The sequence below is a fragment of the Dermacentor variabilis genome, chromosome 10 (genome assembly GCF_050947875.1).
Source record: "Dermacentor variabilis isolate Ectoservices chromosome 10, ASM5094787v1, whole genome shotgun sequence".
Taxonomy (NCBI): Eukaryota; Metazoa; Arthropoda; class Arachnida; order Ixodida; family Ixodidae; genus Dermacentor; species Dermacentor variabilis.
Window position 1 is genome coordinate 26,394,202 of NC_134577.1, and position 15,763 is coordinate 26,409,964.

General features: G+C 44.0%; 1 protein-coding gene across 7 annotated transcripts in view; it reads right to left on the reverse strand.

Annotated features, from left to right (window-relative positions):
* Nucleotides 1–15,763, reverse strand: part of LOC142560196 (F-BAR domain only protein 2) — an 84,838-nt gene that overhangs the window by 54,005 nt on the left and 15,070 nt on the right. For all 7 annotated transcript variants that reach the window (XM_075672116.1, XM_075672115.1, XM_075672118.1 and 4 more), the window contains exons 2-4: nt 11,701–11,792; nt 7,105–7,279; nt 1,474–1,686 (exon numbers count right to left, since the gene is read on the reverse strand). In XM_075672116.1, the coding sequence (XP_075528231.1) occupies nt 1,474–1,686; nt 7,105–7,279; nt 11,701–11,792 (480 nt within the window). The remainder of the gene's footprint in view (nt 1–1,473; nt 1,687–7,104; nt 7,280–11,700; nt 11,793–15,763) is intronic.

Consider the following 15,763-nt stretch of genomic DNA (forward strand, 5'->3'; position numbering starts at 1 on the left):
TGCTAGGTGGTGAGCGTTTACTTGAAGTACCGAATATCCTGTAACACATATCCTGCAGGACCTTTAATAAAATTTATCCAAGCGCCTTTCCCAGCTTGGTATGCTTCACCGCATAACACGACTGTATCGCGGCGATGCTAACTTTAAAGGCAAATACTGCCAAGTGGTTCAACGGCATGTGTTTGCATATTTTTCTGCCTTCTGTTCAACTCATTCGCTTCCACAGGCGACGATCCACAGGCCGCGACGGCCTTTGATTAACCAACAATTCGTAGAATGATCAAAGAATGGATGTTTCTGGCTATTTTTCATAGATGGCAGCTGATTGAAGGCTATTTTCTGTATCGCGACGATGCTAACATTAAAGGCAAATACTGCCAAGTGGTTCAACAGTATTTGTTCGCATATTTTTCGGCCTTCTGTTCAACTCATTTGCTTCCACAGGCGGCGATCCACAGGCCGCAACAGCCTTCGAGTAACCGACGATTTGTAGACCGCTTAAAGAACGGCTGTTTCTGGCTATTTTTCATAGATGGTAGCTGATTGCAGGATATTTTCTAGTTGCGTTTGGTTTCACGCACTAGATGGACATATTTGTCTACACTTTCAGCAGGAATTGTTTGTAAAGCATTGGAAAGCTTCCGGCTCGCCAGACTCCTCTTTGTTGTTGTAGCCGTCGCAACTAGAGTACCAGGCTCGAAAAAAAGCGTACAGGCATGTGGGCTCACTTTCTTTCACCACATACCACCGAAAACTGAAGCAGAACCATTCACTGCTGTGCTTAGTTTTCAAGGGCCAAGTTCGAAAGTCCAAGAGGCATTCCGAGTGCAAAAAACACAAAAGTACACACTGCCTTCACACATGTTTTAATCTCTTTTACGCTCGCTTTCTAGTTGGTTTACTGCAACGGATACAGAAGCCTTTTGCAAACAAAATAAACCAGACATTTTGTGAATGCAATGTCTGTAGCATATTTTAGAGCAATTTCCTTACAAAGCGGACCACTCTCAACAAACCAGGAAAATGTGCCACGGAACACCAGGTGCAGCAGAGCTCCGAATGGGCGAAAGGGGTTCATTCAAGCCACCATATAATTTGACCAGTTTCGACTGTCCCTTCAGGATCTAATTAACGGAAGTTGGCTGACTTTCAACTGCACATTACCACAGAGGCACATGTCTAATACCCAGTGGCAAAGTCAAGCAGAAGATTGTTTTTCTTCGCCCTATGGCAAAGATCACAGTGAAGCTGTGCATGATGTAGTGGGCCAATGGTCGTCGGCGTAACACAAAAACGGACTGACAGGTGCATGGACACTGCAAAGTTAGTTTCAAACTTCCAACCACCATAGCAGTAGAAAGAAGGCAAAGGCAGAAGTAAGGCAGACCATAACAAGGGATCTTGCAACTGAGGAAATCGTGAATGATGGAGAACAGTGTCAGGACGAAGGCGGTCTTCGCCACCACCTCTCACCTTGCGAGCCTTGGCCTCTGCCTTGTCTAGGTCCTTGGGTGAGGACTCCCTCCTGAGCTTCTCCAGCTCGAGGCACCGGGCAGCATAGGCCTCGCGGGCCTTGGCCAAGGCCCCCGTCGTCTGCTGCAGGCCCTGCACGACCTCTAGCGTTGGCGCCTCCTCCTCCTTCACCTGCTTGTGCCGCCGGTGCTGCTCCTCGCAGTAGCGCTGCACCTGCACATGGTGGTCGGCATCCATTCTCTTAGGGCACTGATTCAAAACTCAACTGCCCACTGTGACGCAAACTTCAAAATATGGTCAAGGATCAATCAATGACAATGAAGAACGTAAAAGGTGGGTGCTCCGCTTAACACATTCACTATTACTCGGGTAACAGTCACAGCAGTTATTTCCCCTGTGCAGGCCTTTCCTGCAATGCGCAAGCGACATCCCTGCTAGAAATCAATGGAGAAAAAATTGTCGCTTCTGGTTAATGCAGCCTCTGTGTATAACGAAGTTTGCCCATGTGGCAACGGAAGCGGCGACCTCTCTGGCTTTTCACAGCTCAAAAGTTCCCCCTATTGTAACGAACCTCAGGCTAGCACACTCAGACTTCTGCAAACTTGTTCATATCCCACTCCTCGGTCCCTCAACAGGACAGACCCTGACCACTCACAGTCGTGCCCCAAATGTGGTCATGACTCATGCTCTTTTGAACACATGCTCTGGCTGTGCTCAGCCCTTAATGCCTCTCCATCCATCATGAAAGAACAATGGGAGGAATTACTCAAGAGCAGAAATCTCCTCATTCAATTCCAGGCTGTCCAGAGGACCCACGACATTGCGGCGGGACTTCATCTCCCGGTCTTATAGTGGGCAGAGCCACCAACTTGATCTTGGGGAGCCAGATATCAGTCCTTCAGGACTCAAGTAAAGTTCTTGTCGTGTCATGTCTGGTTTGATGTGTCGTGGCACCATCTCATTGCACATTGGGAAAATTTTCAAGGAGCACAACTTCCTCGTGACTCACCGGTGGGCCACAATATACCAGAGGAATATGACGAGTTACCGACAGTGTGACATCACAGGTATGGAGACTTGAATATGTGCTGTCGTAGTGAACATGTTAACTAGACATTAGAAAGTAAAAGCCTTCAGTCCTGTTCAATCCAGTGTAGCTGCCATCAGAATTAACCCAAACATTCAAGATGAATTCCTACAGCCTAATTTCCATCAAACACAGGTTGGAAGGAGCAAACACCAAACAATACAATCGTAAGGAACATTCACCAAGCAAGCAGTTCCAAGGCACCCCAACCAAAAATTGCAAAAGGAATGAAAAGGCACTTACGACATGATTACCATCCTAATCGATTCGTTACCTGTGCTTGTGGTGTTGTTAATAACATCCTACTATTGTGTGGAAGATTGCATATTGGACAGAATAATGCCTGCCTTAACGAAAGGTTATGCCAGCACAACAATTTAAAGGCAAATACTAAGTTGACGAGGACTGTTTAAATACCATTCCAGAAACCTCGCAACGCTTGTCTCATTTCAAGAAAATACTTAGTTTACGAGAAAATTGCATCTGAAGAGTCCGAATACCTTTTTCGAAATTCAAATCTCTCGCCACCCGATCGGGGGAGTGGTGAGTTGCACAACACCACCAGCCTTTCCTGCCGTCGGTAAGTAAAACAGCACCCGAGAGACGGCAGTGCCGAGCCAAGATAGAGCGGTGGATTAGTCGTTGCAGCTGCTTTTTGGTCAAGTGACACAGACCGTTTCGGCATCCGCAACATCACATGGCAGTTGAATTCTCTGCTAAATGCAGTTTGTGTGAGTTTCCTGAGCCAGCAAAACCAGCGCAGCACTATGCAATAACGAAACTACTGAAACGTAAAAGCGTGGGCAGCGCAGAGTCGAGTGAAAACGAAACCTTTCGACCACTCGGATCGTGGTGAAGAACAATTTCAATTAGTCCTTTTTTTTTTTTCAAGAAATGAAATATATGTGGACAAGTAGCATTTTATTTCACCTTATCATACAATGCAAGGATGTACTTTGCAACGAGTGGTTGAGCACTAGTGATGCAATGTAACTGAGAAGTGCTTTCGTCATTGGGCAAGTGCTTGAATGTCCCGGGGGAGTCTCTAAGCATGTCCTGCATTTGCCTAAATTTCTCAATTATTAAGGCTCTGTTCGCGATAATATTGATGCCTTAGAGATTCACAAACAGTAATCTGTTGCTTTAGCTTGGCTTAATATTTGCTTTTAGCGTTGCTTTAAAGGACACACCTTTATCCCATCTGTCAGCACATTGTTGTTGTTGTGGCTGTAAACCACTTTGTGAACAAACACGTCATATTCAGGCATGTGGATCAGGAAGCACGCAAAATCATTGAAGCTCTCCACATAAAGAAAAACCATGAATACTGCATTTCCATCTCATCTATCAACCTGCACAATTGTGAATTCAGCCTCCTCGAAAGATGTGCCAAATACCAGTAGCATGAGGGTGTGTGCGCAGACAGATTGTTTACATTGTCACGCAGTAGCGACAGTGAAGAAATAAATAAATCTGTGAATGACAAAACTAGCATTTTATTGGGCGAACCTGTGTTCTCAAAGACAGGCTACACTCAAAGAACAACAACAGCGGCGAACACAGTCGGCGACAGTTGAAAATCTGATCTGCTGGTCAAGTGTGTCAGCTTTTATACATGAGTCATCGAAGTTTCCAGAGTAATCGGCAATGCCCACGGGTCTTCCAGAAAGTGCTACACCATAAACTTCCCACATACAATAGGATTACACAAGCTTCGGCGAAAACAGACAATGCACAGAATCATTGATAACGTTCCAGTAAGTTCCAATCATGCAGACATGTCTTGTGGTGAGCAATAACCTTAAAGGACCCTTCACCAGGCTCCATAGCAAATTTTGGTTATACACTGGAAGTTGTTACGTGTTACATCCTCTGGGGGGCGTATTGCTTCAAAAATTTTTCACATCGGCTCATTAATAGATGAGATAGAAATATTTCAGTGCTGCGAACCCATGATTTAAATTAAGGAGGCAACTCCACTGACAAGCGAGATACTCTCTCCACTTGCCCCACCTAGCCTCCACAAGCGAAGTTCCTTCCCTGCATTCTCTCATACCAGACCTCGAGGATCGCGTGATGCATACATCATGGGCCCCGCCTTCGCTTTTCTTTTCTCCTTTCGCCCCGCCCCTCGGCACAGTGCACTTCCGCTGATGGCGTCACGTGCAAGCTGTTGTGATTGTTTCGTTTCGTGCAGCACACGATTTTGTGCACGTGCAAGAGGACACCAGACTAGCGGTCAGGTGTCAGGTAGAATACCACACGAATACTGAGGCAGACACAAGCAGATCACAGAGCATGATCCCGTGCTGGAACACGGTAGAAAATTAGATAGCTTCAGTGTTTGCGCAAGTGACTGCATGACGTGGGAACAAGCGGACAAAATGAAAATACATCTCTCTTGCTGTGGTGCGAAGTAAAACAAAGACATGCAGACATACAGTTTGTGTGTTTTATTATTTTTCTAAGCTTTAATTCGTCTATTCAAGCAACATATTACACAAATAACAGATGTTGCCTTGAAGAATTCACGAAGTCACCTGCCTTGATTAATTCTCGAAGTCACGTGTCACCACGAGTGGTGTCACAGTGCAAACACATGTATGTAGGCGCACTAACATGTGTACGTCATCCTCCAGCTTGGAGCGCGGCGGCCGCAAGGGGAAGGGAAAACGGCGTTCAGTTTGAAATTTCAGGTCTTTCCACAGTGCGTAGCGATGTAATACTTTGCAGACACAATCGTTATCACACTATGTATGCTCTGCACTTGTCTGCTCAAAATGGCCAGATTTTGTGAGGGGCCCTTTAAGTTGTAGGTGTAATGCAGTCCTTAAGGAAGGATAAATAAGTGCATGTGTCAGTATTTATTCCTTTCTGTGTGCAATAAACCAGTTAGTTGTTAGTTCAGTGCCTGTGCAGTGTATTTCTCTGCGTGGTGTTGCTGTTATCTTCGTGCTACTTTTACCATGAGAATTAGGTGCTTAGTGTAGATTTCTTACCCATTGCGCCTCATTTTGGTGCATCTTAGGTTAACAACATTTTGTTCTTTGCATTCTTCCAGAAGTTCAGTCTTGGTCAGCTCCATTAGATTCCCATCGTAAATGGCACCGCAGAGGGTATTCACAGTGCAGTATGGGTTCACTGAAACTGGTATGCCCTGAAGGTCACAAGGTTACATAATTTTTCATATTGCTGTTTGTCACGAAGTTCCAAGAAGAGGTCGCCACTAGCCACTTTCAATGCCTTATAGCCTGGGCCAATAGTTTGAGTTAGACATTTGGAAACGAGGAAAGGCAATATCATTCTCGGTGTCTTTCCTGGTTTCTCAAGAGTGAATTACTTGATAGTGGGGGAAGTTTTCAGTGTTTGGGGCAAAAAATTTAAATACTTCTTAAGTGCACCCTCATTTTCGAGGTCAATCAGGATGTTTGAGGAAGGAACTATCTACAGGAAGTCTTCAGTTTTCAGGAGTAACGCCAGCCACCCACCATGGAGCGCAACAAGGGGACACCACAGGTATTATGAAAAACAAGTCGTGCGGATGCCAACTGTATGTTTCCGCTAGAACCAAACATGTACAGCCAAGGTTGGTTGTTCCACACAAGGTTAACCATTACATCTGGGAAGATCAGAAGTAAAAAGAAGTTAAGACAGAAAGTTTGTAAGTGAGAGAGAAAGACGAAGGTTGGAGAGAGAGAGCAACAGGAAAAGGCAACTATTTCCCGCTGGTGGGTGAGTACGGGGGTGCCGTCTACGTGAAGCTGAGGCCGAAGGGGCGTGTTGCCTCCACCAAAAGGTACAAAAACACTCAGCATCGACTCAACCCCCAGGATCCCCCTTTCCCCAGACATAGCTAAGCTGTGCATGATTAGACATGGGAGTGTCCTACCCTTGTGTGCTCGGGTACATGGTGCTGCAACACACCAAATGCCTGCTGACGTAGGCGCCCCTGCAAGTTTATAGTATATAAGCATACTTATATGCAGTGCATCATATATATATATATATATAATTTATTAAAATTTTCAGTGATGTCCACAGTATCATGTTGCACTCTCGGTGTTTCTGATGCATTGGTTTCATCTTGTGCAATTGTGGATCAAAATGCACCGAGCATCTCAACGCACTGGCTTGCCCGCAAGAATGGGTGCTCTAGCCACTTGTCGAAGCATGTGTCCATGGTGTAATGGTTTTCATATCAGGCTTGTATGCTAGAAACTGCGAGTTCAAACCCGGCCGTCGGACAATATTATTGATGTTGTCACAAAGCCGTTTGAAGCCAAATGGATGAAGTTTAGGCCAATCCATGTACTAACCATCAAACCCATGCCAGCTGAATTGTCCACAGAGACTGGTGCCACAGTTCCCCCTAGTAATTATTGTACGAAACTCTATGCTCGAAATGGCAAACTCGTAAACTATTTTGCTGCACCGTTCCTAGATGCACCTTCCTGTTAAGCATGTTTGGCGTTAGAGGCCAGATACGTACGAAAAAGTGCCTGAAACTCGGCAAGAAAGCTTCGCTTTAAAAGAAATACATGTACCTCCCGGACCAGGTCCTGCAGTTGTGCCACCATCTGTGCGTGGAGTGAAGAGAGCTTCTCGGAGGTAGAGCGCAGCACCCCCCATAGGGGGCCGAAGGTGCCCGTCGAGCAGGAGCCAGCTGCCTGGCGGGCAAGCTTCGACAGCAGCTTCGAGTGGGACTCCTCCACCAGGGACCTGCGCAGGAGCGTGGCCTTTCATGGGAGGACACTTGCTCCACGCCCCAAAGACTGACACTCACAAGTTCTGTTGACCAGCCTCAACACATAGGCCACTACCAGTATGTCTGAACGTAAGACTGGGCGTGGTGGTAACAGAGGTTAGTGGACCTCTGAATTAGTTGTCAGAGAAGAAGCGTGGCTATCTGATAAAACGTTCGAGTGGTTCCTACAGTGCTCTGACTCGGTTTACAGTGGTGTGATGCCTTCTCAAGGTTAGAGCCATAGAAAGCCTGCCCGAGCTGAACTTTCAGCTGCTCCAAGGGTAATTGGAGAAGCCATGTGGCCGGAGTTCTGTAGGACCTCGATAGTTTTCCCAGCACAAAGGTGAGAATGCCTCCGAGCACACTGAGCTGGAGTGTTAGTCTGAATGAACCAGGCAAATATTTTCCAAGCGCTTAATTACAACCAGCCAAATGCAAAATGCAATAGCACAGTGCTCTAGGTGCTCAAAAGCAACCAGTTAAATGTGCTGTCAGCCATGAGCAGAAGCTGGTCTGTCTGGACTGCAATACATAAAAAGCATGTGGCATTCTTCCACACGTTCTCATCCTCTAACATAATCTGTTTGTTACTCACCTTTTGCTTGTTTCATGGCAACTGGCCCATCATGCATGTGCAAGCTGCACTAGTTTACATACACTTGCATTGCATGGCGATGAAATCTTGTTGGAGGTCAGCATTTTATATTTTTTTTGTCAGTACTTTTCATTGTACTCTGGTCTACTGAAAGCACTAGCATGTCTTCTGCTCAGAGTAGTGCAAGCAGCCAGAACAGAGAGGCTTAATCAGCAGATATAAATTTCATCATTGCCACTTATGCCCAGACCAGGAGAACATAACATGATGTTCATGGCAACACCTTGCAATGCTGTGTTCAATCAAACTGCTGTGGGCACCTTACAGCATTATATAGCTATGTACTTTTATATACTGGCATAAATGCTTTTGCGGTGATGCAGTTTGTAGAAATAAAATTTTCTCCAACAAGAAGAATTGCACAACTGAAGAACATTTCAGCATGTTCTGGTTTGAACACAGCATTGCTGTATGTAACCAGAAGCACTGGTGCTCATTTTTTTCATACCACTATTTCGTCGTAGTGATAATGCTAAGATGTACATGTACCGGCGAAAACTTATTGATGAAGAGTAGTCTGCATTTGGCCTGCTTTGTAGGCATCGCAACCAGAATTTTCTTGATTGATTCATTCTATCACTGAAGCTTAAAGGACATGTTGCTGGGCTAGCTTCTTCATACTCAAACACTCTAAGACGACGAAACAGAATCTGGCACAAAAAATGCAACAAATTAGTTGATTGAACGGTTGATTGATTGAACAATTGATTATGTTCGCATTTAATTTTGACCCCTGGGATCATCTAATATGCACCCAAAGCTTGGTACACAATGTTTGTGCATTCTGTTGCCATCAAGAATGCGCTCACAGAAGTCATGATTCACGCCTACTGCCTCTTGTTGAGCGACAGAATGCTATAGCCACTGGGCCATAGTGACAAGATATGAATTTGCGAGCTGAAAAAGCAGCAGAGATTGAAAATAATTGGTTAGAAAAGCTCTTGTTCAGTGAATGCAATAACTCCAAGCCTATTGAAGCATACTTCCTGTTGCTGGACAAGCAATGAGAAGCATGCAGTGAAACAAAATAACTGGCTGGATAAGCTATGTGAGTCATGCACAGATGGAGTAGTAACCCGTCACTGTCAGATAGCACATGTGTCTGCCACAATGCATTACCCACAACTGCAATAAAACCTGTCAGAGAGTCCACCCCTATGTGCTGACACACATCACACTTGTCTGACAGGATGCCACTCTCTTGCACCCAGTTATATTGCTTCAATGCAGCAAAGTTTTCAAAGGTCAATGGCGTCCATTTTTTCACAAGTGCAAAAAATTCATGTGCTTTCCAGAAGGTTGAAACTTAACAAAATGGGACAGAAAAATGTATTATGTTTGACAATGTTAACAAAGTTTTAATTTTTATTAATGGCAATAGCTGGTGGAAAAAAAAAATGAAGCAACATCTGTATAAGTGTATAAGATGGCAAAACAACTGAATTGAATTAGGCTAACATGGAAAAGCAACACTAACAGACGGGACCACAAGAAAGCGAGGCAAATGATAGACACAGCACTTTAATATAAATAATGACCTTGTGCAGTGTTTATAGGTGTGTTGCCGTTCACCTTTTCTTTTTCGATGCCCCCCCTCTTTTTCCACTGTTTTGAACACATTAAGACTTAAGAAACTGACAGTACCTCATATTTTCTTTTTTGCTACATCTGTCTGAAACATCGCACAAAGTGTTACAGTGCACCCAAAACAGAGAACAGCATTTTGCACTGCACACAAAAGTAAGAAAGGTTGTTGCTCCAAGTAACTATTTCCAAGCTCCGCCACACGAACACCCTCTCCCCAGTAGTATTAACAGCCTTCTTGTCCGCCACACACCATGCCCACTTGTCTACGACTAGCACATACAAAAGCACGCAGACTCACTTCCCAGACAAAGCTGCCACCACTCCCAATAAGCAATCACTGCACTTCCCGGTCAACCCAGCAGCTCCAATCGCCAGCCCCCTTTCAGAAGCAATTGCATTGTTTCAGATGGCCCATTGTTCTTGCAGCCACCACACGTCAAAAGCCAATGGGCAGACAAAGAAACGAAAACGAAACTCCTGAATGGAAGTGCACGGCCATGCAGGAGGGAAGGAGGCCGTGCTCAAAGATAATAATCGGGCGGTGACGGAGGATGGACAGCCCAGCAGGGAGAACAAACAGGCCTGCTGAAACGGCCTGGTAGCTTTGAAGCACTCTGCTACTGCAACTGTTAGGCTTGAGGATGTGCGTTAAAGAGGCTTTCTGCAGGGCCTCTTGTCGACATGTTTTTCGCTTCCCCTGCCAAACACTGTCCTTTATGTTCCTTCATAGTAAACACACACTTGTCCTGGCTCGGTACAGCACATCCAGTATTCACAGTACTTAGCTAGTCTTGAGAAACAGTACTTTGTTCATTTCCATTTTTGCACTGGTTAACCCAATGAAGCAACTCCCGCTTGTACTCAACATTATCAAGCAAACACACCGTTAGCGGCTTTCATAATTAACACTGGCCAAGTGCACGTCACAACGCCATAAAGACCATAAGATGTTGCATAAACTGAATTACAAAAACTAATGAACATAGAATGGAGCTCCTTTGAATATATAGCAACACAAGGATGTGTAGCCGCATCTTCAAGAGGAGAGATGATCAGTAGTGAAACAACCAATGAAATAATGGCAGGAAGCGGGTGCTTTTGTTCAGAGGCAGTCATTAATCATTGATTTTACCTAAACTAAATATAAAACAGAAGTAGAAAAAAGAAAATATGTGCAGTGAGTGGGTACAGCACTTACAACAACCAAGGCATACATGGCACAGTCTACTAAGCACTGCATGCAACTAGGGGAGGCATGGGTTTGATCCTTTCCAACAACATTCGTCTTCTCTTGCATTTTCCATCATTCTTTAAAAAACGACAAGATCACCTCCTGCACTTTCTATCAATCTAAACAAAAGTTTAAAATTAATGACACCCTTTGACAAAAAAACCCCTTCATTGCCACTGTATGTTCCCTGAAGCGTGCATTGTTGATGACACCACCCCACTTTTGGTTCTCAAGTTAATCCCTCACTGACACACTTCCTGTATTCTTTAGAGCAAGCAGCAAAAATATGATGAAGGGTAGTGCCAGAACAGACTAAATAACTGGAACAAAAATGTGTCACGGTTCGCAGAGCAGTGCAGGAGCTGAGTTGCAAGCTGAACAAGAAACCAAAAGAATGTCGCTCGTAGCCAAGGGTTGCAGTTTCTGGTGTGCTACAAATGACAAAAGGACAGGGAAGAAGCCAAAAAGGTGGCAAGGGACAATTTATGGTTCTTCATAACTCTGCCAACAAAAAGGTCTCAAAGCAAGTCTGCAGTATAAGAGGCTTAAGAAACCACAATTTTTTCATGCACATGAAACTTTTTAACACGGAAGCACTTCATAGAAACTCTCAAAACAGGTGTTTTCCAAGCCAGCATCCAGTAATGTTCAACATGTTTCCCAACCTTCAACAGACAACACCCTGGGAGTCCCTTCTGCTTACCGGCATTGCAAGGAGCAAGTTTCCCTTTGGGACATGCTTTGCAAACGCCCGCAGGCTTTTCTAAGATCGTCACATGGCTTCAAGAGTTATTAACGTAGCTTAATAGCCAGCTCAGTGTAATGCAGCAAGAAAATTTCTTTTTCCGTTCATACTCCAAACAATAACAGGACCTTAGCGAAGGCAATGCTGTTACACTGACAAGAAAGGAAAGCTGTCTTACCTCTCGCGGAAGAACTCCGCCAAGTCTTTGGCTGCGAGATAGCCATATTTCATGTTATGGTAGAGCACATCAAAGCCATTGTTCTTTTCTCCCTGCAGAAAAAAAGAATGAAGCATGAGCATGTGACAACATGGCACCATGAAGCCAATGCCTCTTTGCAATAATCCCATGAGGACCCTATCCTTTAGAACATGCGTCTATATCTTCAGTCATTTCCAAAGATGATACCTGCTACACTCCCCAGACCATCAATTGCAGCGTCTTGCTGGAGTGGACAGCAAGAACTACATTTACTGTTTTGGTCAAAGAATTGTGTAACCATAGTATGTGCGAAAAAGTGAATTGAGCATGACAAATCTTCATTTTGACCTTGAATGTGGCTTTGTTAGCTGCACAAAGCAGAACACTATTCCACATCAAGGAAAGCTAGATTTTGTTCACCATTATTTCTGGTCATGAAGAAAAGTACCGTGCCAAAAAGAAGGAAAAAAAATACTATTTGAGTGAAAGTTTGCTAGTATAATAATTAATTAATTAGTAATTGTTTATATGAACTATCAAATAAATATGTGTGATTCCAGCCTATCATAAATGCTGCTGTGAGCTTTGGTTAAGTTTCCAGTACTTAAATAATAATTCTGAGGTACAAAATTCAGCTTGTAACAGACGATACGGTGGGATATGGGGCTAATTGCTTCAATGCATTTTCACAATAGTTGCTGGGTGCATTCACAGCTCTAAAAAGGAACAACCTGATCATTTTCAAGTCGAACTGTTCTGTAATTAAATCCCTACCATGACATTCAACAATTGAAACCAAGCTAGTTTAGGTTATTGGTCCCAAGTGTGTCGTGTTTCATCAACTGAAAAACAAAAAGGACCTTAGCTTGGCTGATGCAGACAAACGATGTATCCCCTCTACAACAACTTTCCCAACCATGCATAATGTGGTGGCAAATTTCAATTTTGCACAATATAATTTGCCTGTAGTAAAGAAATAGTAAACACATCCTACCTTACAATTAGTGGAGAATATAGCAAATGTTTGTCAACAAGGCAGGATGAACATGAAGGCCGAAACATAAAACACAAGTGAGAAAGCATGTATGCAAAATATTGCAACATATGTTTTTCTGGGGTTTTACATGCCAAAACCACAATCCGATTATGAGGCAAACCGTAGTGGGACTCCAGATGAATTTTGACCACCTGGGATTCTCTAACATGCATTCAATAAATGGTACACAGGCGTATTTGCATTTCATCACATCAAAATCCGACCGCCACAGCCGGGACTTGATCCCATGAGCTCATGTTTAGCAGTAGGTGCGTGTGAATAGAGATTTTGAGACCGAATCGAATATGAATAGAAAAATGCAAGAAGTGAATCAAACAGGATCAAATGTAGAATAGTTTTTGAATAGTTTTCAAATAGTTTTCGAACGAGTTAGCAAGTTCCTGTCATTACATAGTACTACATTAAGCATTGTTCATTAAAAGCACAAAGGGGGCATTAAGAACAATAGTTTCTTCACATGCACAGGTCTCTTCAGAGAGTACGAATGATCGCTGTATTGAATGTAAGGTATGGCTATCTAAGTGACGTAGCCTGCTCCACTATGCGAGTTCTGTTTTATGCCTATACTATGCCCGGTGGGGGGAACATTTACTGTACTTTTGCTCCGATGTTATGTTTAATTGGGTGCAGCCGACATCTTTAAATATTTGAAATGTCTTAGAAAAATATCCACACTTACAAATTAAATTAAATTATGGGGTTCTATGTGCCAAAACTACTTTCTGATTATGAGGCACGCCATAGTGGAGGACTCGGGAAATTTCGACAGCCTGGGGTTCCTTAACATGCACCTAAATTTAAGTACACCGGTGTTTTCGCATTTTGCCCCCATCGAATTGCTGCCACCGTGGCCGGGATTCGATCCCACGACCTCGTGCTCAGCAGCCCAACACCATAGCCACTGAGCAACCATGGCGGGTACATTTACAAATAGTGACTATTCAATTCGAAAACCAAATTGAATAGGACACTATTCAATTCATTATTCTAAAGTTTTGAATATCTGCATACCCATATTCAGCAGCACAACACCAAAGCCACTAAGCAATCACGGCGGGTACACTACAACAAATGCCCAAGAAACACACTCAGCCCCAAATTTCCTAATGACATTAATAGGTGCACACAGGCACACCTCACAGCCAGAACAAACCTGCATTCATTATTTTTTTTCGCTCTCTTATGAGGCAGCATGGCCTCGTAGAGCGCCAATGTGAATCACGACACAGTTTCAAGTTCACTACGATGGAATAAATGAAATGAAAGGTATGAATCGAACTTTGCTTAACGTGCCTACCACCTAAAATGAGATTTGAACACAGGTGAACAATTTCAAAGCATATTTAGCACCAGCAAACAAGTACGGAAGGGAGACGACACCACAATGCGCTAACTGTTAGCGCATTGTGGTGTCGTCTCACTTCCGTCCTTGTTTGCTGGCGCTAAATATGCTTTCAGTTTACCAACACGCCCAACAAATGGCAATGCTGAACAATTTCACAATGAAAAAACAATATTCTGGCATTTTTACTGGTTAAACATTTGATGCAGCTTAAAGCTCAACATCAGGCTTAGTTGTACAAAGAAGCACAGTTAAGCAGCCCAAATGAAACAAATTCCAACCAATCCCACAATCTAATCATGTCTTCATTTATATACCACAAGTTGTGTTGAATACCCCATTTTTAATCAGACAAGGTAAGCCAGTCAAAAAAGCAAATAAAACCTGTGACAAAAAACAACTAGGCCTTAAATTTACATGTTACACAACCTATCAAAAACAATTTGCTTTCAAATGAAGTTTACTCAATCTAATTAACAGGATGCCATACACTTGCATAATGGCCAGTGAGCCACTGAATCAGAACTCCAACAATGCAGTTGTTATGTCGTACTTTAAATGGAGACCTCGATTAACCTTATTTAACCACTGTGAAATTAGCACAGCCCCATGTGCAAGGCACATAAACTGCCGATCAACCAAGTACCGTTGAAATGTCACTATATACTCCTTCAAACCTGAGGCAATTAGATTCCTTCAAACGTGAGGCAATTACCTTCCTTCCACTAGCACTCTTCCAAACGGTTGTTCTATGAAGCCTCCAAAATGCAAAGCCCCGTCGCGCACGCATACCAACGAAACACTTTGCTGAAGACACAAGAAAGCCTTGGCAATGCATTGGAAATGTACCGGTAATACAGAACACGCAGCATGCTCCAAAAGGGGGCACTGTAATCTACATGTCAGGCGCCTCCCCATCCCTTTGCATATGCGGTGTCTCAAAAAGAAGCAAAACGACAGGCCTAAGAAAAATTAGAACAAAGAAGACAGCCTCTGAAACTCGAGAAAAGGGAGGCATGCCGTACACATAAGATGGAAAAAGGAGCCGTTCTCCCCGCCCCCACACCCCTTCCGCCAAGGCCGCAGCTGGCTTACGTCCAAGGAAGTCGCACACGCAATCCTGAATCTCGTGCGCGTGCGAACGAGAGAAACGCCCATGCCTGCTACTACGTGCCTGCAGTATCAAAAGTCTGACAGCTTGGTGGTTGGTTCAACATAAAAGAATACTGGCAGGAAAATTCTGAGCTTCATGTTCATGCAGCTGCCTGCTGTGTAATTATGATGTGAAGACTCAGATGCTCGAAAACATAACAATCATTACGTTGCCTTTTGGAGAGACCAGTTAAAAATGCGTGCCAAGTGCTTTCAGACGTCCAGATGAAGAGTGGATACATCAACAAAAACACAGATGGTGGTCCCGTGGTGTCGCAAACCCCATGGCTCCCAGTTGGCTTGAAAGAGTGGTTAAAGGTCATACAATGACGGTATCACCGAAGTTGGCCACATATCTCCGTGTTGGTAATTCCCTCCTTGCTTATTCTACGCTCATCCGCATTTTACGCGCCTCAAACCTAAAAGCCTGCTCTGCTCTGCTGCTGCCATTTTTCTTGGAATGCAGGGGGCCTCTCTCATTTTCTTTGGTC